The following is a 27,335-nucleotide window of genomic DNA, read 5'->3' as shown; positions in this document are numbered from 1 at the left end:
CACATGCCGCAGAGCGGCTAGGTCCATGAGCCATGGCCGCTGAGCCTGTGCGTCCGGAGTCTGTGCTCCGCAACAGGAGAGGCCACAACAGTGAGAGGCCTGCGTACCGCAAGAAAAAAAAATGGGCACCAGACCTAAATAGACATTTCTCCAAAGAAGACATACAGATGGCCAAGAAGCACATGAAAAGCTACTCAACATCACTAATTATTAGAGAAATGCAAATCAAAACTACAATGAGGTATCACCTCACACCAGTTAGAATGGCCATCATCAAAAAATCTACAAACAACAAATCCTGGAGAGGGTGTGGAGAAAAGGGAACCCTCTTGCACTGTTGGTGGGAATGTAAATTGATACAGCCACTATGGAGAACAGTATGGAGGTTCCTTAAAAAACTAAAGATAGAATTACCATATGACCCAGCAATCCCACTACTGGGCATATACCCAGAGAAAACCATAATTCAAAAAGACACATGCACCCCAATGTTCGTTGCAGCACTATTTATAATAGCCAGGTCATAGAAGCAACCTAAATGCCCATCGACAGACGAATGGATAAAGAAGATGTGGTACATATATACAGTGGAATATTACTCAGCCATAAAAAGGAATGAAATTGGGTCATTTGTTGAGACGTGGATGGATCTAGAGACTGTCATACAGAGTGAAGTAAGTCAGAAAGAGAAAAACAAATATCGTATATTAACACACATATGTGGAGCCTAGAAAAATGGTACAGATGAACCTGTTTGCAGGGCAGAAATAGAGACACAGATGTAGAGAACAAACGTATGGACACCAAGGGGGGAAAGTGGGGGTGGTGGTGGGATGAATTGGGCGATTGGGATTGACATGTATACACTGATGTGTATAAAATGGATGACTAATAAGAACCTGCTGTATAAAAAAATAAAATAAAATTTAAAAAAGAATCGCTCAACTATGGAATGAGTTTACTTTGCGAAGTAAGCAATCGTCTATCATTTTAATTTAACAAAAAAAGCGAGTGAATTTTATCCTGCTTAGGATCAGTAACAATTTGTCATATCCATTCTCTTCCATTTCCCTCAAAAGCCCTCCTATGGCCTGTACGTCTGGTACCTATTTACAGGCATATAAATAATATATTCAATGCATATTGCAAATTTCATGTTTGATGTATAAAATCTACTTAGCACCATTAAACATCAATAGTGATTTGCTTTGTAGTTAGGTCTCATCAAATAATAAACATCTTCTGACTGCAGCCAGTTTTTCTCCAAGTGAGTAATCCACAATCGCAGGGGATTTTTAAAAAAGTTCCAGCCTGGCTCTTGATCATCCCATGAAATTTTCAGTGACTAGGAGATCACTTAGTACCAGCTGAATTAATCAGTTTAATCAGTGTAAGTAAAAGAAGCAATAATGTAAGTAAACTGCAAAAAAAAAAGTATCAAATATAGTTTTTGGACTATCCGGTGCTTTTGGTTTATTTCTATCTGTGTTCTTTGCCCTAGAGAAATAACAATACCCAAACACACTTGAAATACATATAGGAAGCTTTAAAAGCACACAGCTTATTTCTCTTTTATTCCACATAGACTGTTTCCTTTTCTTTAGTAATTTTTCCTTCCCCCTTCTCCCCAGGGAATTTCATAAATATAATCACAAAGCCTTATAGAAATTTGCTAAAAGTTTTTTATTGTATTTACTGAGAACATCACATTGTTCCACAGTAAAATGATCTTATCCTCCAAATGATTACAAAGCACTTTTCATTAAAAAAGTTTCGGTTATCTATATTAAATTGCACATTATAAAAAAATCAGTTATAAATCATACTCTTTAAAAAGAAACATAAGGCAAGTACTAAAATACTGCACACTGATCAAACCCAGCATAATCATTTCACATAGTGATCTATATTTAAACAACTACTGTGCCAAAAATGGCATCCTGTGTAGGTAGGTAGAGAAGCAGACTCACACTGCAGCTTGCAGCGTGCACTTGGAACAACTTGCTTTTGATGTCTAAAATAAAACATGTTTTTCTAACTTTGAAAATATGCAAAATAATTTAAAAATTACTTTTCAGGTAAACATTAAAATAAAATAAGTTGACATAAAAAATATCATGTTATACTAGGAGATAGTTAAAACATCCAAGCTCTCTCTCAGTAATACTGCAGGGTTCAGTTTGTCATAGCTATAACTTTCAGGCTAAAATAAACTGGTAGGAGAACAAAATGACAAAATGCAAATTTATCAAGCATTGGGCAATGCCTTTATAATCTTACATTTCTCAAACCACAATATTTTAACAATTACATGAGAAGTTATTACTAAAGGGATATTTCATCTCTAGTGTAATTTTTAAAAAATTTTTATTGGAGTATAGTTGATTTACGATGTTGTGTTAGTTTCTGCTGTACAGCAAAGTAAATCAGTTATACATATACATATATCCACTCTTTTTTTTTAGACTCTTTTCCCATATAGGTCATTACAGAGTATTGAGTTCCCTGTGCTGTACAGTAGGTCCTTATTAGTTATCTATTTTATATATAGTGTGATATGTCAATCCCAATCTCCCAATTTATCTTCCCCCTGTAACTTCAGATTAACAAGCCCCCGTTCTCCCTTCCACATACAACTAATGTTAACAGTAGAATGGAATTATCATTAGTTAACACAGAATCCAGTACGTTCCAGTAGATTCTAAATGTCTGGTTTTCCTAATTAGGAAAATGATAGTGTGTATTATTTTCCTAATTTATATTTTTAAAATCTTCACAAAATAGAGTTAAGGCAAAGTCTACAAAGACAGCAAGGTTTAATAAAAACCTGTGGTCCCCGCTTCCTGTGAATACTACATACAGGTACATTAGGATTCAGAGACCCACATGGAATTTGGGGTAGAGTTTTAGGTGCGTGTCACACAGTCAGCCATGACCATGATGCTGAGAGCCCTTGATAATCATAGGTCTGAGATTTGCTGACACTGACCCAGACACAGTCCTTTGTAATTTCTTTATGTTAAATCTGAAAGATGAACAGTGATACTTTCAGTGTCATTTTTTTAAAAAAGTAACTCATTGTCCAAGTTTTAAGATTGATGACTCCCAAAACTCTGATCTTAGCCTGAAAAATAGCTTAAAATTTCTACTTAAACAAGCTCAATAGAAAGCTATTTTGTATATATAGCTATATGTATAATAAAATATACATAACATTTTTTCACATACCCTCCGAGTCACAGAATACTTTGAATAGCTAACTATGCTAGAAACATTGACCAGGGATTTTTCTTTAAAGGCATTACGTTGGGGGGCTGTGTTCATCATTAAGTTTTCATTTGGTGATCATTTTCTGACTTTCATAGTGAACGCCTTCTGTGTTAACAAAAATCGCATACCTCTAAGTAGATTTTGAACTCAGTAATTGTTTTACAGGAGGTTTTTCTCCTCAGACATATAAACAAAATGCAACATGCATAGTACTGCTAGATCTACACAATTCTTATTGACATATATATTTAAAAAGAAAAAATAATTTTGCAAGGAACATGAAATTTAGCACCAATCTTGATCTGATCTTTCTCTGGTAGGAAAAAAAGGCACCAAATACAGTCAGTTCATAGCCTCAGGTCAAAATACAGCACCCTTGATAACAAACCCTGGGTCCCTGAAATAATATTCCAATATAGGCTAAATTACGAAAGATATGTTGACCCATTACTGTCTAGCATTTTAGAACATACTATAGAAGATTACATTTGGTGAAGATAACAGAAAAGGTTTATTATGTGTTTACACACATATTTAACAAATGGACTCTTCTAATAACTGACAGATACTGAAAAGTATTATCTGATGAAGAATAAAAGTCATGTATCAGAGGCTCCAAAATAGTGTCACAGATCTAATTTGATTTCTAAATGTTGTTTTATATTGATAGTGATATCACATACATGCTTAGTGACATTCAACTCCAAAATACTCTTCTTACAGCACCCATATAGAAGGGCTAGAAACATCTTTAGATTGGGAACTTGTGGGTTAACTCCTACACTATTGCCACACTCAACGGTAGCATTTTCAAAAACTCCAGCAAGACAAAAATTCATTGCCACGGTCCCTGTTCCACTAGGAAAGGGGTGCCTCTTACAGGAGTTGTTTAACATGTAAGCTGTAAGGTTAAGGCACAAGCATACAATCTTATGTCAGTGATCATCCATCTTCCTGCCAAAGAAAACACAGATGAAAACGACCTCATCGTCAAGCTGCCAGTGTAATTTGAAAAGCCACTGGTGAAGCATATTAGTAAGTGTTCATTATTGTATATAGATTATAAATTTCTTCACTTTTTTCCTTTTTCAGATTATCCACAGGCCACAATAGTTAATATTCCACTTTTGTTCCTTTTAAATCCATTTATCAGAAAAAAACACTTAAATTTTATCGATATTTCGACCCCCTTAACAACTTGTATTCCCTTGCCTTTTAATCCCAGAATCACCATTAACTCACTGACTAAGCAAGAATTAAGCTGGATTTTTAGTCAGACACTGAAAGCTGAGGTAGGTGGACTGCCATGATCAAGTGAGTGTCATGATAAAGCACTTAGAAAGGTTTTATTTCATTCCCACTGTCTTTCCAACATACTAATAAAAGATTGAAATCTTGTTTCATAAATGAGGTAGCCTATTTTATATCTGTCAAAAAAAATAGTACCATGGAGAATTTCCTTGAATGTATAGAGGCCAAGATGATTAATGTTTACTTTAAAAAAAATTAATAATTTTTTTTTTTGGCCGTGCCAGGTGGCATGCGCAATCTTAGTTTCCTGACCAGGGATCGAACCCACGCCCCCTGCATTGGTGTGCAGAGTCTTAACCACCGGACCGCCAGGGAAGTCCCTCAAAATTAATTTTTAAAAGGACAAGCTAAATAGACTACTATGTCCCAAATATCAAGGTTTGGGTGATTCAAAGATGTGACAGTGAATTGTTTCATGGGTCATAAGGAGTTATCTGATAAAATCCGTATTTATCAGGAATTATGATTCTAAGTTATGTGCAGGTTTCATATTTAGCTATGGGCATTTGGCCCTTTATTCTTGAAAATTGTAGCCTATCACTTGTAGTATATTTATAAAACAAAGCATTAGTCTCTGCCAACAAATAAAGTGATAAAATATGGCTGCGGCTATCCCATTACAGTGAACCTGGGAGCTGTGTGTGCCTGTTCTCCACATTATTCTTTGCTCCTTCTTTGCCAGCTACAATGAAGTTTTCAGTTAGAAATTTCCCGCAGAGTTTTAAATACTTATATAAATTATTCACATATTTAAAAACTACGGACTTAATTAGCTTATACTTTTCACTTGTATCTCTAGACTCTGGGAAGTTACTCTTAATACCATTCACCATAAAGTGTAACCCAGCCTAAGGCAGGTTCATTAGGAACTGCATCCCAGAGGCCCCCTACATTCTAAGGCATCCTCCATGATGTGCTTTCAGGACTATGATTTAGCAAAACTTTAATGGAATATGAAAATCAAAGTTAAAAAGTGAGCTCTCTGAAAATATTTATATTAAGAACTTGACAGTCTTTTCTCTCAAAGTATTTACCTTAAACATTTAAAGTTTTATATGTTAGCACAAAAGATGACAATTATATGAAACTTATTACCCCTCCCAGTTTTAATCATGTAATTAGAATTTTTTTCGGTGTTATCATTAGAACTCTAAGTTGAAAGCTAAGAGCAAGCCATTCTCCAGGTTACACAAAATTGGATGGAGTTCCATCCTCTGAAATCACAGGGACTGGTAAGCAGTGCAGCTAAGCAACCAGTAGCACTAAGCAAGGATATTAATGGACTTTTCAGCAGGTTTTTGAAGGATGTGGGGAAGTAAAGGGAAAAATGATAAAGATAATATAAAAAGAGGCATACTAAAGGGTCTGAAAGTTTACCATCACCAGGAAGTCCTCAGAGGCACCCATGCTATAGGTTGCCTACCTCAAATCTCATACCACATTTTCTATTCAGTCTTATTTAACATCAAGAGTTATCTGGACATGGGACAGCTTACAAATAACAATAGCACAAATTAGAATGTTCTTAAGTGCAGTTAAAAGGAGTATAATTACCAGAAGTAAACATGTTTACTTTACAACCAAGTGTACATTGACTTTAAAAGTGGGAAGTTGAAGCTAATAGAATTAAAGTATTTTTTTTTCCATACTTGGGCAGAGCCCATGGGTCTGCAAACATGTATAAACAGATAATGCATGATCATGAAATGCAAATGAAGTCCTGTTTCTATTTATGAATAGAATTTGAAGCTTAATGCAAGCACTATGCAGTTTTCAGTGTAAATTACACATCTTGTAGTAGGGCTATAGACGAAGCATTACAACCGTGATCAAAGAGATTTATAAATTTTGAATATAGTATCAATAATCTGGGTGGTTTATTATTACTTACATGGATGCATCCCAGCAATGTCTACTGCAATAAAATTTAACCAGAATGTTTCTGTAAGATCCTTGGGCATCTGTTACAATACCCAATCCAGCCTTTCTGTAAAGTTGCTCCTCTTCTTATGCTATTGTTGGCCTCAAATGCCAGAACCTTTTAAATTTGACTTCGCTTAGTCCTATCAGAATTAGGAGGATGAGATGAGAAAGTAGAGTTCTGTATCTATTCCTTTTTGGGGGTGGGGAGTGGGCAAGGAATAGCAACTTTATTCAGAAAGCCAGCCGAACAAGAAGACGGTGGACTTGTGTCCCGAGAACCATTGCGCCTCAGTTAGAATTCAGGCTTCTTTTATACTAAAAGGGGAGGGAGTAAAGTCAAACATTTCCTGGTTCTGTTCAGCCTCCGGAGGGGATGTGTTAACTTCTTCCTCCCTGCAGTCATTCACAGGTGGGCCTGGTCAGGATGTTTCCTGTGAGCTAAACAAAGGTATTTTATTTTATTTTTATTTTTTTTACAAAAAACTTTTATTGTATTTGAATTATAACGTTGTGTGAATTTCTGCTGTACAGCAAAGTGACAGTTTGTATCTATTCTTTTAAACAAGTGTCTTGGATTGAACAAAAAAAAATGTAGGCCCATCAGGTCACTTTACTGCAACAGTAACACTCTGTTCAGAAATTAGAAAGGATTTACTTTGAAAGATTAATATTTCTTGGTCTAAAACAAATCTTTGTGAATATTAATATTTTTTATTTTCTTAGTATATATTTTAGATGTTTATAACTATTTGTACCAAACATATTACTAAATATGCATTTTATGGAATTTAGCATCTTACCTTTCATACTTTTTAACTTTATATTATTACAGCACAGAACTCCCCATAAGAGTCTATGTTAGTGGAGCCTTTTCAGCATTGTAGATCCTGTTTGATTCATTCCATTAGACTGAAAACTAACATATGTATAATATTATACACAAACACAATATTCTGAGATCTAAGTTTTATTATAAATACTTGTCATGTTGCTCTTTTATCATGGAAAATAAGCAAGATCAAGTCTTTGAGTTGCAGATTATTACTTTTCTTCCCCTAAAATCAGCAACATTTTGAAAGGAAAAACATTTGGAGGTCTTTACAAAATAAATTTTCTATTTTAGATCTAGTCTTTCTGTAAAATTGGGAGGTAGTCAGGAGTTTGTGCTGAAACTGTAGGAAAAATAAAAATAATGGCAGGTTTGATGATTGTACTTAGTTGTATGGTTTTGCTAATTTCAAAAGCACTGATAATAATGCGGAAATAATGTTTTATATAACTGGGCATGAATAAATGAAGAAACTAATAATGTATTACATTATCATTTCTAAGTCATTTTGTAAAAGCTTAAATAAAATAAGAATATCAAAGGGCAGCATGGTCAAAATATATATATATATTTTTTAATGCAACAGAACCTTCCAAAAAACAAATTATCTAAGTCCCCTGAATATGAAATGTGGAAGAATTGGAAGTAGTAAGTTGCAGAGTGTCTCCAAGATCAAAATTATTTAAAGTTCTGTTAGAAATAAATTCCACATTTAGTATTTACACTTTGAACCTTCAAGGTTGCAGTATTTACACTTTGAACCTTCAAGGTTGATACTAAAAGGAAAAGTTATTGGGTTTTCTAGATGTTTAATTAACAGCCTCACTTTGCTCCTCCCCCTGCCTGCCCTCCTTTCCCATCAACAACTGCAAATCCATATGCTTTCCAGGCATCTCCATCCTCAGCTAGAGACAGGAATGGAAGGACTTTGCCTTTCACAAATGATCGAAGCTGAAAAGAGAAGTAGGGAGATAATAGGTTTCATTTCTCTCAGCACAGAGACTTTAGAAACAGGTGAATCCTGGAGGTGCTTTATAAAAACAGCATTTTCCCAGGTGAACAAGCTACATTTGAGGAAGATCTAAAATACATATGTATTTAGGATTTAAATATGCTTTGCACATTATCAACTTAAAGACCTAAATAAGAACGAAAAATGTACTAAAATATAATTTCAGGAATGAGGGACGTGTTCTGATGTTTTTTAGATGAATATGGGTCATGTCATGACTTCGGTTTTAAGTCTTTAAAACTCAAATAGCCTTCTTATATTTGTCTGTGTATAAAAATATTTTTAAAAATACAGGCAATGTTAAAGGGGAACACAATAGGATAAGTACATATGAACGCAAATTTCTGTCAGAAAGTTTTACCGATTTGAGCAATTCTTTCTATCAGAAATAGATATTTTCTTCACAAATGTTTTTTTCCCATTTGTGCCTAAAACTGCAACTTGATAACATGCACTAGGACCTGATATTTAAACAAAGTCTTACTGAGCAACAAATCAGAAGTCAGAAAAATTCTAAGTTAAAATGCCAGAATATCTTTCAATTCTTCTATTTTACTTTATTGTTACAATTTAAACAAATTCAGAAATCTGGGGTGTTTCTGGCTACTTGAGTAAAACACACTGCAAATCCAAAGGGGAAAAATGTAAATGGAAGAAATGTCTGATTTCTGAACTGTTCTGCCCTTATGAACATGATCCTGTTCATCTCACACCTTGATTCTGAACACCTTGTCAGTACCTGCTCCAAAAAGGTCCCTTGACACTGGAGCAAGTCAGAATAACTTACTTTCAAAGCTTATTTAAGAGCAGGCGAGCAATTTTAACATAGACTTGAGATTTAAGTAGATCTGATATTATCTAGAATCCAGGCTTAAATTTTGTTTCCAAATAGCAGAAGAAATTAAAACAAAGATACCAAAACTAAAAACGCCAAGTGAGACAACAAACAATATTTCCAGTCCTGACCAAACTGCAACCCTTTCAGTACAGCTTGAGGTATTTTTAAATATTTGTATAAGCTAAATAGCGCTCACAGTTTCTGAAGTTACTTTTTACTGAGATAGCTTCATATTCTCATAATATTTGACTTTCAGACAGGTTTTCTTGTACATGAAATTGAGTCTGAGTCTCCGGCCTCAGACTCATGGAAATATTGGACAGCTTTTCAGTGGCAGAAAATGATTCTTGTAGTAATAAGGTTCTATTTCCCAATTATTGTGCTATTCCTAGGATGTGATTAAAAAAATAAGAAATTTGCAATTCATATAAAAGGAAAACTTGCTTAAACTTCTAAAAGCAAGTCCAGTCTGGTGGAGGTATATAAGACATTAAATAACAGAGTCAGATTCCTTCTTAAAGATTCCAGATGAGCTTGACAACAGAGAGTTCTGGTTCTCCAACATTTTCTCCATCTTTTCTCCTCCAGTGGTTTTATTGATCTCTCTTTGCTTCTTACTATGGATCCATGGAATAAAACAAAGGACAGCACCTCCAATAAGGGGAGGGATTCCAGCGAGGTAGAATGCCACATCATAGGAGCCCAGCTTGTCACGGAGTAACCCTGGGAAGGGAAAAAACTGTCACCAAGAGAGAACAAGTATGGCTCTTGGGGTCTCAGATTAGTCACTCTGGTGGCCTACTGCCAACCTAGTATCTTCATCTCAGCAGGATAGTTCAAACATCTCAGATATCAGACATTTTTAAGGAAATGGGTCTGAAATATAAACCTTTTCTGATATGAGGAAGGAAAAGATCTCATTTCTTTAATCTTGTTGCAAGTCTGTGACAGGCCTTTGAGTTTTCCTACCAAGATATTACACGGAAAAAATATTTTCAACCAAGCCTTGGCTTTCTCAAAACCCTTCAGAGGCCATTTGGGATATTCTGACACATGGTGTTAAGGTCCTGTTTTAACTGAAGGTGGACGGACCGTCAAGCTGAAACTTCTCTCATACACACAGACCTCAAAATGTCTACGTTTTAAACCTTTCTTGGGCCTGTTTATGAAATAACATGAAACTACTTAAAAGTATAACCCAAAATCATGAAAAATTATAAATCTAAGAGTCAGGATGAAAAAACTAGGTTGTTAAATACATTTTGGAAAGAAACTAAGGTTTGTCAGCACATGGGAGGAAAATATAAGAATATATGTGTGGTGCTCTAATAGATCCTAGGGCTCTGCTTCTAAACACTGTCAGAATACTCCTTATTTCTAATTTCTCTAACCAAATCCAGATTTTAAAAGTTATCTTAGTGTTTTAAACTTTTACTATATAACCTAAGTTATCTGAAATGTTCTAGGAACACATTGTACTGAATATCTGACTCTGCTAAGTAAACAGCTGAGGATTTGTTCAGGTAAGTACCAACATCAAAAAAAAAAAAAAAAAAAAAGAAAAAGGTGTACAGTCATTCCAAATAGAAACCTAAAATATACAACATATCTAAATATATGCTTTTCCTATCCCCTGAATCAGAACATTCCACATATAACTGAACCTTTCATCCTTATGAACATAAATTAGTATGTTTGGTTGTAATACTATGATCCCTCAGAACCTCCTGCTGTTCTGCCTGCTTTGAAAGTTTCCTGTTAACTCCTTCATTCTTGGTCTGTTATAGTCACTTCTAGTAGCAAACACCGTTTCTACAAAAGTGCTGCTTGTAATTTGCTGTGGACTTGGAAACCCTAACAAACTAAGCTTGTAAGATGTAAAAATAGTGTATTACCTGGGGGAGAGGGGAAGGACTGGAGGGTTTTCCCTAAAAGGAGACTGTGATCTTGAGAACTTATCTTTTATTTGGTCTGCTCAGTAGTGGTTCTGCTTGCTTGATACATGACTAGATTCCCAACTGGCAAATTTGCTGATATGTGTGGTTCTGAATGTGAGAATGAATTGAACTGAACTTTCACTGAGCCACTCAGATACCAGACACAGATGACAGTACATACATTTAAATTTTATAATAATTTTAGCAAATCTTATCATAATTTACAGTGGCACTCAACTAATACTGAACGTGAAACATCTTTATACTATCATTCAGAAGATTTCTAAAGGTGAAATTCACATAACATAAAATTAACCATTTTAATGGCATTTAGTATACTAACAATGTTGTACAACCACCACCTCTCTCTAGTTCCAAAATATTTTCATCACACCAAAAGAAAACTCCACACCCATTAAGCAGTTACTCCCTAATCCCCCATCCCTCCAGCCCCTGGCAACCACCAATCTGTTCTCTGTCTCTATGGATTTACCTATTCTGGATATTTCACAGAAACAGAATCATATAATATGGGACCTTTTGTATTTGGCTTCTTTCACTTAGCACATGTTTGAGGTTCATCTGCCTGGTAGCATGTATCAGTACAGCACTTCATTCCTTTTTATGGCTGAATAATACTCCGCTGTATGGATATACCACATTTTGTTTATCCATTCATCTGCTGACGGACATTTGGGTTGTTTCTACTAAGTGTTATTTTTCATTAACTACTTCTCAGGGGGCTATGATCTCTTACACAAAGCATACATATTTAGAAATCTTTCAGAATCTTCACCTCTTCCTAAAAAGAAATCACACTGCTATTCCTCCAAAACACATACTAAGTGAAATATAGGAACTCTGAAAGCTCAAAGTCCAGAACCTAACTGCTACACATTTCACTGAGAGTTTTAGATATCAATGAGAATAAGAGGACTCATCGGCAAATTTTTCCAACATGCCATCTACAGCTGGTCTTATTAAAAATGTTATAGATAAGGCACATACAAAGCAAGACACCAGAAACCAATAAATCATAATATATTTAACATATAAGTGAGACTTAGGACCTACAGTAGAAAATGCTATGAATTGATATAATTTACCTGCAATGGGTGGGCCCACAGTCATGGGTATAGACATGAATCCGAGTAGAAATCCAATTGCTTGTGAGACATCCTGGGCACCAACTAACTCAAAGGCAATGGGGGCCATAATGGAAATGAAGCATCCATCGAAGAGACCCATGATGAGACAGACAGCAATGAGGGCCCCAAAGAGGCTGCACAGGGGAATCATCATGGACATCAGACCAATGAAGAAAAAGGACAGTACCTAGGACAGACACCACAATGTCAACTCTGCTCTCGGGAAAAGTGAACATCACTATTACTGAGCAACAGGCTTAGGACTTTTAAGTGGTTACTGGTCAGTTGCCTCCTCAGCCCAGTTCGCCTTGATTTTATATACATAACCAACTCCCATAATCATCTCCCCCAAGTTTCCCCAGCACTTTCTCAATATTTCCATTAAGGGACAAGAAGAAAGTAAGGATTTTTTTTAATAAATTTATTTATTTTATTTTTGGCTGCATTGGGTCTTCACTGCTGCACGGGCTTTCTCTAGTTGCAGCGAGCGGGGGCTACTCTTCATTGCGGAGCGTGGGCTTCTCATGCAGTGGCTTCTTTTGTTGCAGAGCACGGGCTCTAGGCGCGCAGGCTTCAGTAGTTGTGGCATGCAGGCTCAGTAGTTGTGGCTCATGGGCTCTAGAGTGCAGGCTCAGTAGTTGTGGTGCACGGGCTCAGCTGCTCCATGGCATGTGGGATCTTCCCGGACCAGAGCTCGAACCCGTGTCCCCTGCATTGGCAGGCGGATTCTTAACCACTGCGCCACCAGGGAAGCCCAAAAGTAAGAATTTTTATACTTACTTTTCTTTCCAGGCTGAAAGCTCTTTGAGATCAGAATCTGTACAAAAGTCATCTTTGAACTACATATTATAAGGTTTAAGGATCTTGAACCTGGGCACTGCTCAATACATATTTGTTCCTTGAATATCAGCTCAAATTCACTTATCAAACATGATTTAAAAATTTTACCCTTGAAATTATATGCACTTTACTGGTATTAGTCCTCTGCATAATGAAAATATGCCAGCCAGATCCGTCCTTCACATCACAGAGCTTCCAGTTTGGAGAATACAGAGATGTAAGTTTTAGATATTTAAATAATCAATTTAGAATATAGTGCCTGCTAATATTCCAGACATGGTGAGCACAGGTAGATCAAGTGAGAGAGATTAAAATAAGTAGCTATGATTTGATATTCTATAAATGTGTACTGAATTTTGATTATTCCAATTCCAATTAAATTTTGACTGTCAGAGGAAATATATGATGCATAATATGCAGTGAAAACAGTGAACACATTCTGCTATAACATCCTAAGAACTCATTTATATAATCCAGTTTTATTTACAGTGTAAATCAGTGACTATTATTGCCAAAGAATATTTTCAAACAGTGTCTTTTGATGCTAAGTCATAGATATACCCTATTTAAGCACCCCAGAGTTAAGGCTGAGAAATATTTTGCACCACAGAACACTTTCATTTTAGCATTAGAGTAATTAATAGAATCAAACACTTGATTTTCCCTGCCATTTGGTAGCTACTGTGCTATGTTCTGTGTACGGTGCTATGTGAATAACACCTGGTTCCTACCCTTGGGTTGTGGGGAGAGGACCATGTAAATAAATAAATGCACATGAAGTGTTCTAGATGTTGCTGTTGTATATTCAAAGTATGGTGGGTACAAAAAAGGAAGGAGTGGCCAATTCAATAGCTTTTTTAGGCAAAGAACTAATTAAAATTGGATCATTCACTCATTAGTGGAAGAAATGTTTTAAAAAGAATCAGCTTTTTAAAAAAGTATTCATATAATAGCAACTATTATTTATTTAATGTTTATGAAATGCCAGGCGTTTTTCTAAGGACTTTAGATCGTGATTCTCATAACAGTTTTATGAGATGGGTACTAATGTTTTCCCCGTTTTACAGATGAAGAGAATGATGCTGAGAGGTTTAGTAACCCTGGATGGAGCCAGCCCGGAACCCATGGTCTGCGTGGGCAGTAGGTAGCAGGGAACGATGGAACAATTTCTAGAGGGTACCCTCCGATGACAGTGGGGCTGGGGAGGAAGGGAGAGGCCACATAAAGCAGCCATCTGGATCACCGTCTTCATCTGCCCTGTTTTTCCCAGGACCCACTAGGCACGTCTGTGGCATACCAAGCTTGATTGCACGCCTCAGGGCAGCCCCTCACAACCTTAGTGCACATCAAGATCACCTGAGGAACAGGGATCTGGGAACGGTGATTTTCACAAGCTCCCCAGGTGACTTTGACACAAGTTGTCCACTGACCCCACAATAAGAAACACACTGTTGAAAAAGGTTTTAAACTCCAAGTTGGTTGCTTTTTGACAACAACATATTATACAGCTGAATCAATTTTTCTTCTTCATTATTAAAATACAGCTTTGTGGTAGAATTATGATTAGTTTAAGACTCTGAGTCGGCTGTTTGAAAAGTAAGTCTGGCACTTCACATTTTCTAAAGAACATAATCTCCCATATTCCGATTTTCTACGTTCTACTTAAACATCTTTTTCTCCAATCCAATTTCCCTCAAAGCATAAGCATAATTTCTTAGTGGTGGGTAATTACTGGGTTTGCAGCGTATAGACTGGAAAGAACTAATAAGGCTCAGAGGGACAGACCGGGCTCTAGCTCTCTGTGACCTTGATAAAAAGACTCCCTGATGCTGCCCATCTACACAAAAAAAGATTTAAAGCTAAATCAGAATGTAGAAAGTGGGTTGAAACTAGCAAGTAAGTAAAGATTTGAGTTATTTTTATTGAAAAACTAATAAAGACAAATCCTAATATTATTAATTAGATACATTTTTACTCTATCTACAAACACAAAAGAAGATAAATACTTGAATCTTAGAAAGGTATCTATCATTACAAATTCCAGAGAACCTGGAGTAAAATGTTAGGACATCACGGGCCAGATGGAATGGGTTTAACTGGTAAAGCCACATACCAAATATTCCCAACCACACAACTGTAATTCTACTAGGTGAGCTTTCAATGTGCTTCCTATTCTTTTACTGTTTTGTTCAGAACAAATCTCTTCCAAGGTAAGACAACCAGAGTGACTGTTGAAAGCTTAGCCCAAAGTCATTTTTGCTCAATAAACAAATGTTTTCTTGGACCAGTTTATGTAACATGAGACCGAGGCACTTATATTAGTTATCCTGATCTTTCTATCCATTTTTGGCCCCTTCAACTTTTTGTTCTTTGGTCAGTTTTGTAAGAAATCATATAAGAGGGGCTTCCCTGGTGGTGCAGTGGTTAAGAATCCGCCTGCCAATGCAGGGGACACGGGTTCGAGCCCTGGTCCGGGAACATCCCACATGCCACGGAGCAACTAAGCCCATGTGCCACAACTACCAAGCCTGCACTCCACAGCCCATGAGCCACACCTACTGAGCCCAAGTGCCACAACTACTGCAGCCCACCCACCTAGAGGCCGTGCTCTGCAACAAGAGAAGACACCGCAATAAGAAGCCTGCGCACCGCCAACAAAGAGTAGCCCCCACTCGCCACAACTAGAGAAAGCCTGTGGGCAGCAACGAAGACCCAACACAGCCAAAAATTAATTAATTATTTTAAAAAAGGATTGCTAGTGTATAGATACACAATGGATTTTGTAAAAAAAGAAATCATATAAGAGTTTCAAATTTATTATTATATATTTTGAGCATATTACTTCTTAATACTTTACCTGACTGCAAGTTCTCCTTTTCTCAATTCAAATTATGTTAATTTATATTCTTTTTCAAATATTTAAAACTGTTAAATTTTAATAACAATTGTTAAATAAAAATTATTAGTTGTTATTTAAAAGTAAAATTTCTTGGTTTTTCTTTAAGAATTGAATTTATAGAAATTTACACATTTATTCTTTAGCATTTCTCAGAAAATACCTAGCTACTTCTGCCTTATTTGTAGCTATAGTAGTGAGAAACACTGCTCTTTCTCAGCAGATATAACTACCCCAAATGTAGCTAAATTAGGAGGTAAGCAGGCCAAGCTGGTGAGGACATACTCCCCACATGCAGGGACATCTGAGCCACAAGGAGCACAGGCCAAGGTTTATTTAGCACACTGCGTGTAGGAGGTTCATCACTTCCCCAAACATCTACTGATCTATAGATACTAGGCCCCAGTTTGAAAGGTGAATAAATTTAGTGTTACATACAATCTTTTTTTCCGCCCCAAACGCAGTAGCTCTGGTTAGATTTAAATAAGAGATTCAAAGGTTCCTAATCCTCTTATAGGCTCTGGCACTGACATTTAATAAGGCATTGACTGTTGAGATGTCTTCCTTGCTTTTGTTTCTTAAAACCATACAAGGAAATATCTCCTGTCATAATTTAACAGGCTCTAGAAGAATAACGCCCCGCTTAAGTTAATGTACCTAAGAACAAACAAACAAAAAAAGTGGGGTTTTTTTTGCTATTACCGTTCCCATTTCTGTCACAAAGAGAGCATTTTCAGAGAACTGTCAGGGGAAGTTTTGCTCAGGAATCTAAGTATATGACTGAAGAGGAAAAATGAACTGCACCTGAATAGCAGAAGGCACTTTCGGAGGCGGGCACACAATTGGGCACAGTTAGAATCAAGGGTTGCTCCTATAAATTTATTCACTATAAAGTTTCCAGACTTTCAGAGCCTCTGGCTAGGAACCCAGTAGTTGGCAGCAGAGACCTGCAGGTCCATCACACTTCAGGGAAGTGTTTAGGGCACAGCCAAGTGGCTGGCTTCTTCTAAAGCACAGTTCTCTAGAAGTGCTTCACAGGGAGTCTGTTCAACTTTCCCCACGGCACGTGAGTACCACCATTTCTGCCTGGAGGGGGAACTGGCCCCAGTGCCACAGCCCAGGCAAGGACAGAGAATCATCGTCTGATTCCTTACTCAGGCCGGGGAACTACTAAATATTTGGATACCATTTAGGAAATAGTTTATGTTTGGTAAAGCATGTACCTTTATCCCAATGTATCTTCAGGAAAACATAAAATGCTAAAAGGGAACAAAAAGCAACAATAACAGCAACAACAAAAAAAAGAAAACTGGACAACGCTGATCAGTTCATTCTACTTCAACCAGAAGAGGAAGCTTACACAGGAAGTTGGATCCAAAAGTGATTAATTTTTCTAAATTACAAAAAAAGTTTCTGAATTTCAAAAGTAACTCATGAATACATTCTTGAAAAATTTCAAACCTTAGAAAAATATATAAAGTAATATATGAAACTCTCCCTTCAACCCCCTCCCACCCTCAACCCATTCCCACTTTCCTCGTCAGGAATAACCGCTCAACAATTTGGTGAGCCTCCTAGACCTCTTCTGTGTACACACATGTTGTTTGGGTTTGTCTGCTTTACATACATGGATATGACGTCCACACTTCAGTATGTCCATGGCACAGAGAAATCTGACACGATGGGAAAGTGATCTAAACCCAAAGTTTTTGATTCTGTCATTAGAGTTACAACTTCCAAACCTTTGAAAAACACTTTCACACTTTTACAACAGTTACATATTAAACACACAAATCTGCAGTAATTTAATGGTGACTAGAAAAACAGGTCTGTGAAGTTAAGAAAGATGGCTGAGAAGATACCAGGACATAGCCTTTCCTCTCCTAATAAAGTACTCCAGGAACCCTTGCAAAGATTTTCTTTAACCATCATTATTCATCATTAATGCAGTTCGGTCATCTCTTTGCTTGGCATTTAGAATTGTTAGGCTGAAAATACCTGGAACCCAGGACCCTGATGGAAGTTTAAATTCAGAACTCTTAAGCAGAAGTGTAAGATATATTCCTAAACTCTGTTACCTATAAGCAAAGATCCCCAAATCAGGATAACCAAGGTCTCCTTGATACCTGTTCCAAACCAGGATCTGCCTCAGTATTTAATAGAATACTAAAACAATAAAAGCAAGGATCTATTAATGATCCACTCTGGGCCGGCACTTTAAATAAGCTGTCACCGGGACTTCCCTGGTGGCACAGTGGTTAAGAATCTGCCTGCCAGCACAGGGGATACGGGTTCGAGCCCTGGTCCGGGAAGATCCCACATGCCGTGGAGCAACTAAGCCTGTGTGCCACAACTACCGAGCCTGCGCTCTAGAGCCCGTGAGCCACACCTACTGAGCCCGCGAGCCACACTTACTGAGCCCGCAAGCCACAACTACTGAAGCCCGTGTGCCTAGAGCCCGTGTTCCGCAACAAGAGAAGCCACCGCAATGAGAAGCCTGTGCACCACAACGAAGAGTAGCCCCCACTCGCCGCAACTAGAGAAAGCCTGTGTACAGCAATGAAGACCCAACAGCCAAAAATAAATAAAATAAAATGAATAAATTTATATAAATAAATAAGCAAGCAAGCTGTCACCATGAGTCCTCACACAGCCCTCTGCCGGATCTAGAGACAAGTCATATCACACTCCAGAGCCTGTGCTTTTCTACTCTGCGGCCTCCCAAACCCAAGATGACTGTGCCCCAAAAGTAGAACATGTGGGAGGCTGTGAAGTGTGTTCTGGGCCCGGAGGCTACTCAGAACCCGTGTGATGGGGACAGAGAGGGAGGGGAACTGCCGTGGCCCCACCAGGCTGAGCTGTAACAGACGAAAGCGGGGAGCAGACACGTCTGAGAAAACACAGCACCAACAAAAGGCAGGAGAGGAAGATAAGCAGCAGAAGCCTTCCAACCCTTAAAGGCCGCCAAAGGGCGGACAGCCAGGCAGGGAGACAGGGAGAGGAGGAAGAATAAGCAAACAGGCAGAGCTGGAGTTGGTCGCAGCAGAGAAGAAAGAGCCAAGAATCAAAACCCACACTGAATGTTTGGGAGTTGGGGCAGGGAAGCCAGGAAAAAGAAGGGACAGAGCGGGGTGGTGAGCCCAGCCGCCTGTGTGGGGTAGGCCTGCGTTGGCCCCTGTGCTGTCAGTGGCTCCCAGCAGCACAGGACACACCGAAGGCTGCCTTTCTCCTCCACGGGCCTCCTCGGGCTGGACCGCAGTCATCTCGCCTGTGACTCAGCCCGCACTACCAGGTGCTACACACACTGCACATGTGGATGAAAAAAATCAGATGCGACCTAAAAGAAGCCAGGCTGTGACTAACCTTTCATCCAAAACGAAATTACTGATTCTTAACGCACTGCCGTGTAACTGCAGACCAAACATGGGACAAGCTAGGAAAGGCTATATTTTCTTTCATAAATCACATGAAATACTAACGTATGTGCCCCCAATATGTTGTAAGTGACCCGACTGCCCTGCCTGTAGGGGGAAACTTTCTAAAGTTATAGTTGTTCCCGAGTAAAGTGCTGATGTATAAAACATACCATGACTTCATCCATCACAGCACCTTAGTCTGGGCCCCAATCGCCTCGACCCGGGACACTGTATTGGCCTCCTAACTGGTCTCCCTCCCTCCAGCACTCCTGCTTCCCTCCCAGTAATACAGCCTCCACACACAGAGTGACCACAGCGACTAAAACGTAAAATCCCGTCATTCCCCAACAAAGACCTACTATGCTTCGAGTAAAATGTCTGCATCAGGGATTTCAAGGCCCTGTTTAATCTGGGCCCTCCTCTTCCCAACCTCTTCCCAGGCCACTCTCCCTGTCTTCTTGAGTTCCCATTCACTCCCAGCTTCCTCCTGCCTCAAGTCTTGCTCCAGGAACTCAGGGACCACGTCTGTCTTGTTTGTATCACCCCTACCAGGGTCTGGGCTGGTGCTTGGGGCACAATGGGCACTCCTTTTTTATTTTAATAAATGAAAGGAAGCCAAAAGTCTGTAATACAACCAATTTCCATTAGAGGGCTCCCTTGACACTTGAGAACAAGACAATGTTCTGCTAAGTGTTCGACAGGGATATCCGCAGTTGGGTATTAATAAAAGGGGGAATGATCCTAACACAGTGAATATTTTAAAAAGTAGCACTCTACTAGCTGTCTGCACTTCCTTCTAGCCGTGTGACCAGACTCCTTCCTGCAGCTCTCTGCCTGGCCCTATACACAAACACCCACAGTGAGGTAGCTTCCCTGTTCTTCCGTGTTGGCATCCCTAAGTGGAAACAGCGACGGTACCTTCCTCAAAGGGCTGGGCAAGGAGGAAAGAAGATAATGTACGTACAGCATTCAGTTCATCGTCTGGCACACGGAAGTGCTCAGTAAATGGGGATGGCTATTATTTCAAATCAATTAAAGGCAATTTATCTGTAATAAATATCTTTTCCAACCATGTCCTTCGCCCAAGTTCTACCTTTCCTTCAAGGCCCTGCTCAGATACTGCCCCTCATCTCTACAGTGAACGGACGTGCGCAATCCCCAGTCCCAAGCCCCCATTTTGTCTCTCCTTTACCTTCCTTCCACAGCCAAGCCCTTGACAAAGTTGCCTGTATTTCCATTTAATCAGCTGATCGTGATCAGTCTTTTGCACCTGCCACTCCACTGAAACTCCCCTCTGTTGCTAAATCCAGTGAAAACCTATTAGTCTTTAACGTGCCTGCCCTCTCACTAGTTACTGACACTGCTGACCACTCCTGCCCCTGGAAACACTATGTGCCTCGCTTTTTTCCTACCAGGCTGGCCACTCCCTTTCAGTGTCCCCTGCACACGCTCTACTCACCCCATACAAGCCCATGAATGCCGAAGTCCCACAGGTCTCTCAGCCACGCTCTCCCACGAGCTCCAAACTCAACTTGGCTTTCCCACAAGCACTACAAACTTAACATGGCAAAAACAAACTCATCCTCTTACTCTGTTCTACTGAATTACTGATCTTGATAAAACAGCAAAACCTTCCACTGTTACCTGAGCCACAAATCTCAGGCCCAGCTTAGGCGGCTCCACTGAATTCTCATTTCCTGTATCCCTGTTTTACTCCGTTTGATCCCAACATCTCTGCCCTGGTTCCTCCTGCCTAGACTATTTCAATATTCTCCAACTAGTCCCTGTGCCTCCACTTTTTAAAATAAATAATAACAATAGCGTTACTGAAATATAAATTCACACACCAAAGAATTCACCCACGCATTTAAAGTGCACAATTCACCGCGGGTTTTAGTTTAACAAGATTGTACAACCATCACTACTGCCTAGTTTTAGGATATTTACAACACCCCAAAAGAAACCCCATACCCAGGAGCAGTCACTCCCCATACCCTCCTTCCCCCAGCCACTAGCAACCACTAGGCTGCACTCTCTGTCTCAGGATCCGCCTATTCTGGACACTTCATATAAAGGGAACCACATGATATGTGGCCTTTTGTGACTGTCTGAACTCTTGCCCTTCCTCCTCTGTATTCCACCCTTCACAGTCACTAGGTTAAGCTTTATAAAATACAACTCACGTCGGGCTTCCCTGGTGGCGCAGTGGTTGAGAGTCCACCTGCCGATGCAGGGGACACGGGTTCATGCCCTGGTCCGGGAAGATCCCACATGCCGCAGAGCGGCTGGGCCCATGAGCCATGGCCACTGAGCCTGAGCGTCTGGAGCCTGTGCTCCGCAAGGGGAGAGGCCACAACAGTGAGAGGCCCGTGTACCACCAAAAAAAAAAAACAACTCATGTCATGTCACTCCCTTGCTTAAAATCCTTAATGGCTCCTGGTAGATTTCAGGATAGAGTTCGGCCTCTCCTGTGCTCATAAAGGCCGTTCCCAACTTGACTCCTGCCTATCCCTCAGCCAATCAATCTACTATTCTCTCTTTAGTCCATTCAAACATTGTTTCCCAGACCTAACATCTCTTTGCCCGTGTGGCTTCCTCTGCTTGCAACAAACACCCTTTTCTCTCTTCCTTATCTGTTTAACTATTGCTCACCGCTTAACACTCCACCAGCCCAGGAAGCCTGCTCAACCCTCCTCTAGTGATTTAGATGCTCTGTGCCTATGTTTCTATGGCACCCATCTAGCATACCATTATTCCACTGTGCTGCAGCACTGCTTTATCTTTCTTCCCCGGAGACCATTAACTACTGAGCACACAGACCATACTTCAGCTGTACCGTTTAGCACAGCGTCTGGCACGGAGGAGTCACTTAAATACTTGTCAAATAAGTGTCGACGTGATCTTGGAATAGCACACCCCACAATACCCAGGAGGCGATCTGCAGTAAAGAAACTCAGAAGACACGCACACCCCTGAATTTCACAGCGTATTGCAAAAGGCACGTGACTATGAGAACTATGCCAAAAATAAATCATTCTTAGAAAAAACAATGGGCAAACACCATTTTGGTTTGGTGGAGTTCCACGACAAGACAAAGATTGTTGTTTGTTCGCCAATTTCTCATGTTGAAAACCCAAAACTCATAACTGATTTTGCCCTTGAAAAACTGCTTGTAAAAGTTAGGTTCTAGAAAGTATTTCTCATTTTTACAGAAGAATTTAAGCAAATAAGTACATATAATGAGCCATTAGGTGGTAAGGATAAATTTGCTGGAGGAAAAAAGGCTTATTAAGAAAGTACCTGTAGATAAACTTTCTTCACACCAGGCACATAATCTGCGATCCGGCCGAAGAGCAGCCGTCCAACTCCTGAAGTGATGCCGATGCACATGAGAACCACCTCTTTATTTTTCTCATCTTGAAACCTTTCATTCACATGTTTCATCTGTAGACCAAAGAGAAAGAAGCCACACTGAATATGGTAGGAAAACTGGACAAGTTTTGAAGCTCTGTACAAATGCCTTTGTGTCTCTACCATGTTATGGACTCTCATCCCCTTCCAAATTCAAATATTTATAAAATTTGTTCTGTAAAAAAAAATTTATAAAATTTTTCATGAGAACACATGAAGAAAAGCTAACATGGTTTAGCTTGTTTATAAATAAGAATTTTTATAAGAGGGTTTAAAAAAATTTTTAATAAAAAGTAACCAGCACACCCTTTATCAGTTACCACTGGGCCATGAGCTAAAGAAAGAGACCTTTGAACACACCGTGCCACCTTGTCCTCACAAGGTCACCCGAGGATCCAGCCATCATCTGCTCCCCTGAAAGGTAGTTTAAGGCTCAATTCTGGAGTTTCCTCTCTTCTAGGAGGACCTGAACCAAACTGAAATAAGTTATACTGGAGCTTACAGGATAAAAGCATAAGGTTCTCTGCCTGAGGATTTGCCTATTTGTGTGGCATTAGAACAGATAAAAATAGAGTCAGTTTAACAGAAAGAAGAAAGGCCTGGAGAGAGAATGTTTGCATTTAAGTCCTGGTTCCATTCCTTGCTAGCCTTGTGACCTTGGGTAAGTTGTTAATCTCTAGGGCCTCAGTCTCCTTGTCTGTAAACTGGAGACAGCAACAGTACTTCAAGAGGGTGTTTGTGAGGATTAAATATCTCTGTAAAGAACTTAGTGCCTGACACACAGTTAATAGTGATATTCATTTTAGCCTTTTTTTTTTTTTTAAAGACCTTTTCCCTCAATTTACAGTCTACTTAGAATAGTGACTGCAAATCTACAACCCAACAATGTTTTAAAAGGAGTGTGACTAGCAGGTGTTATAATGGGTGACAAAACCTGCGGCTCAGCACCCACTGCCTAACACAAGCTTTGCTCCCATGGCCCCTAAGTTCCACGCTTTCCACCTCTTGCTCAGCGCTTCCACTTTCTCAGTGATCACCTATCTGTGCTCACAGCAAGGAGAAAAAGCATGTCTGTACTCCCACTGCTTTCTCTGAAATCACTGAGCTATCATAACAAACAGTTGTTTCAAACAGACTCACTGTCCCCTACACCAAACGCTGGCCTGAATTCTGAAAGCCTGCAAAGCAAATTTGCCGGAAAGCGCGATGGCCCAGCTGGTACCCTGCCGCACTCACCCCCTCACAGCCTGCCTCCCTCCGTTTCAGTTACCACCACTACTGCTGGCCCAGCTACCCAGGTTTAGAAACTGGACAACCATCCTAGATTATCCCCTCCCTCCCTTCAGATCCAGCAGTCACCACCCAGTTCTGATGGTTTTACCTCCTAAATCTCTCAGACACTCTTCCTTTGGTCCATGTCCCCCCCAGTGTTTGAGTCTGGGTTATCACTCCTCACCTGGACCCCTACAACAGCCTTTAACGTGCTTCATGCTACAGCCCCCAACTCCTGAATCTCTAACCTGCATTCTCTGAGACCACCTGATTAAGTTCCAAATTAAAAATAACACTGCTCTGCTATGATCCCACAGCCTTCAGGGTAAAGCTCAAACTCCTGGTTTGACCAACAAAGCCTCCCTACTTTGCTGCGGAGCCTCACCATGTCAGCACTGTGCTGTCCAGTACGGTAGGTGCTAGCCACGTGTGGGCTATCCAGCACTTGAAATGTGGTTAGTTTGAACTGAGATGTGCTTTAAGTGTAAAACGCAAAAAAAAAAATTTTAGAAAACTTAGTGGGAAAAAAAAACACAAAAAATATCTCAATAATTTTAAAATACTGATTCCATGTTAGAATAACAGTTTGGCTATATTGGCTAAATAAAATATATTATGAAACTAATTTCATTTTTTTTTAACTTTTAAAAATGTGGTTAGTAGAAAATTTTAAATTACTTATGTGGCTTGCATGATATTTCTACTGGACAGTGCTGGTCTAAGAAATTCACTTATGGTCACAAAGATAAAACAGCTATTGATAAAAGTGACCTCAAACTGGCTAATTCCTCCAAGTCCTTATCAGAGATGGATTCCAGCTCAATTCTGAAGAAAATGAATAACCTGATCTAAGGCAGGTGAGATAATAATTATGTGTATTCATCAGCTTTATTTGGAATTTGAATCCAGACTCTGATGTATTAATCTACTTTAGGAAACACCCAAAGGATCTAGAATAACTTTTTAAGACGTTCTTTAGTATTCAAATAAGACTGAATATGCTAGTCATTCTTTTGATGAAACTAAGAACACCTGCCTGCCAAATTGCTATTATCCTTTATTAGTCGTTTATTTTTGCCCCCTGCTCTACACTTTGTAATCCTTAAAAGAAATAATGAGGTGAAATGTTTTGGGTCTCTTGAAATAAGGTAAATTTGGTAAATTCAAATTACACTTAAGTGGAAACTTACTTCTTCAGCTATAAGGGGCATTATTTCATTGAATTTTATTATTGTTGTCATTGTTTAAGTAAAGCAAGAACTACAGCTTCTAATACCTCCTTCCCCACCCTCAGCCAAAATCTGCCAAATAAAGTTGAGGTTTATTTTGTTTTTTGGATTTTTGTCAGGAAGTAAGGGAATCTGGGTGACTGGAGAATGGAATCGGGGGCTGCTGCATCTCTGGGTCTTAGAGAGCCTTTCTTGGTGAGGGAGTAGCACCCAGGAAAGCTGGCGTGTTCTACTTGCAGCCTGGGCCTCCCATGACTGCCACCAACTATTCTACGAATCCCTGCCCATCTCTCTGGAGACTGGCACACATTGTAGTTTAGCAGAATGCATGAACGCTGGGCAAAACTGATTACTTCCCATAAAGAGTCACATGGAAAGGGACATGAAAATGTGGACCAGATGTTTCCGTATTTAACCTAACTTATTTAAACCGATGCAAAGCTTATATTAGAAGCCACTATCTACACAGGGGATAACGCCATTTTGTATGGCAGTGGTTTAAAGTGGACTTTATCCAAATGTGTAAGTGCCTTTAGGGAATTAGTCTTTTGTTTCTATTCTAAACATGTGTTTACTCCAGGGCTGCACACCTTTCAGGGATTACCAGAGCCTTGCTGACTGACAGCTTGAACGCTCCCTGCTCCTGAAACATTTTCCATCATTCAAACAACTTTCGCTAACCACAGAAGCCATTTTTGGATTGTGTGAAACCCTATTTATTGTTTTGTTATCCAAAAATAACCAAGAACTTAAATCCCATAATATCTGCGCATTCTTTATCCACGGGTGAAAGAAAGACACACTAGCTCACAGTTTACCCCCTTCCTCCTAACCATCCCCACTTCAAGTAAATGGTGATTCAGCCTCTCTCTACAGATGACATGTTTCTGACCAGCCACATGAAGAGAGAAGTTCCTCCCCCCTCACTAGAGCCCAGAGGCAGAGCCGTTTTTGAGAGGTCGAGGGCAGCAGCCTAAGAAAGTGACCCTCCTGCTGGATCGGCCTAGCCCTGGCTTCTCCCCTCTCTACCTCTTCCCTACAGGGAGCCTCAGGACCAGACATTTGGAGACATCAGACAGTGTTCTTCCACTGAGATCCCAGGCTGAGTCCTCTGGCTGTCAGAGAGTCAACCATGAAGGAAGCTCAGTTTGGGGTGGCCATAGTACAAAACCAGGTCCAATACAGCTGACGTAAGTGCGTTAGAAACTCAAGCTTCTCCTTGACAAATGGTTTCACGACAGAAGATGGCCCAACAGAAGGGCATCCCAACTCACTTTACGGAAGCCCCTGAAATCCAGTGATGCTACGCATCTGCAAAACAAGGAGGTCACTGGTCCAAAAGGTCCAATAATTAGGGAATTCCCTGGCAGTCCAGTGGTTAGGACTCGGCACTTTCACTGCCGAGGGCCCGGGTTCAATCCCTGGTCAGGGAACTAAGATCCCACAAGCCACACGGTGCAGCCAAAAAAAAAAAAGTCTAATAATTACTTATAGTTCTGTTTTCTAAGATTGTGTTATTTGGCCATGCCATGATGGTCATTAGCCTCACTGTCCTTCCACACACACAACTTTTTAAGGGGATGGGTGGTTTTTGTTTAATATCTTTTATGTAACTTATTACATAAAAACATGATAAAACTTTGGTATATACAATTTAAACTATACATCTTTGGGGGTGTATAGTAGTTAAGAAAGAAGGGAGGGCTTCCCTGGTGGCGCAGTGGTTGAGAGTCCGCCTGCCGATGCAGGGGACCCGGGTTTGTGCCCCGGTCCGGGCCCAATAGAGCACTGCAGGCTATGGGACTAATGAAACTACAACTGCCTTTGCAGGATGGAGGAAAAACAAAACAAAACGACAATATTTATCATCCGCTGTTGTTGCAGTTACTACGCCCTTTGGGAGATTAACAGATTCCAGACAGCAGTCATCATCTGTCCTTGTCTGTGAGCATTTGATTCCCTGATCCTCTGCCCTCCTCTTCAGATCCATACCATCAAGCTGA

At 39.6% G+C, this 27,335-nt stretch overlaps 1 protein-coding gene across 1 annotated transcript in view; it reads right to left on the bottom strand.

Annotated features, from left to right (window-relative positions):
* Positions 1-1,670: 1,670 nt before the first annotated feature.
* SLC16A10 (solute carrier family 16 member 10) overlaps positions 1,671-27,335 on the bottom strand; it is a 141,973-nt gene continuing 116,308 nt past the window's right edge. Inside the window, exons 4-6 of the mRNA XM_030882822.2 lie at positions 22,721-22,864; positions 12,227-12,455; positions 1,671-9,906 (exon numbers count right to left, since the gene is read on the bottom strand). Coding sequence (XP_030738682.1) covers positions 9,674-9,906; positions 12,227-12,455; positions 22,721-22,864 — 606 coding nt within the window. The 3' untranslated portion in view covers positions 1,671-9,673. The remainder of the gene's footprint in view (positions 9,907-12,226; positions 12,456-22,720; positions 22,865-27,335) is intronic.

This window comes from Globicephala melas, chromosome 14, assembly GCF_963455315.2.
Source record: "Globicephala melas chromosome 14, mGloMel1.2, whole genome shotgun sequence".
Classification (NCBI taxonomy): domain Eukaryota; kingdom Metazoa; phylum Chordata; class Mammalia; order Artiodactyla; family Delphinidae; genus Globicephala; species Globicephala melas.
Note: the sequence above shows the minus strand (reverse complement) of the source record. Positions and strands in the feature narration are given on the sequence as shown.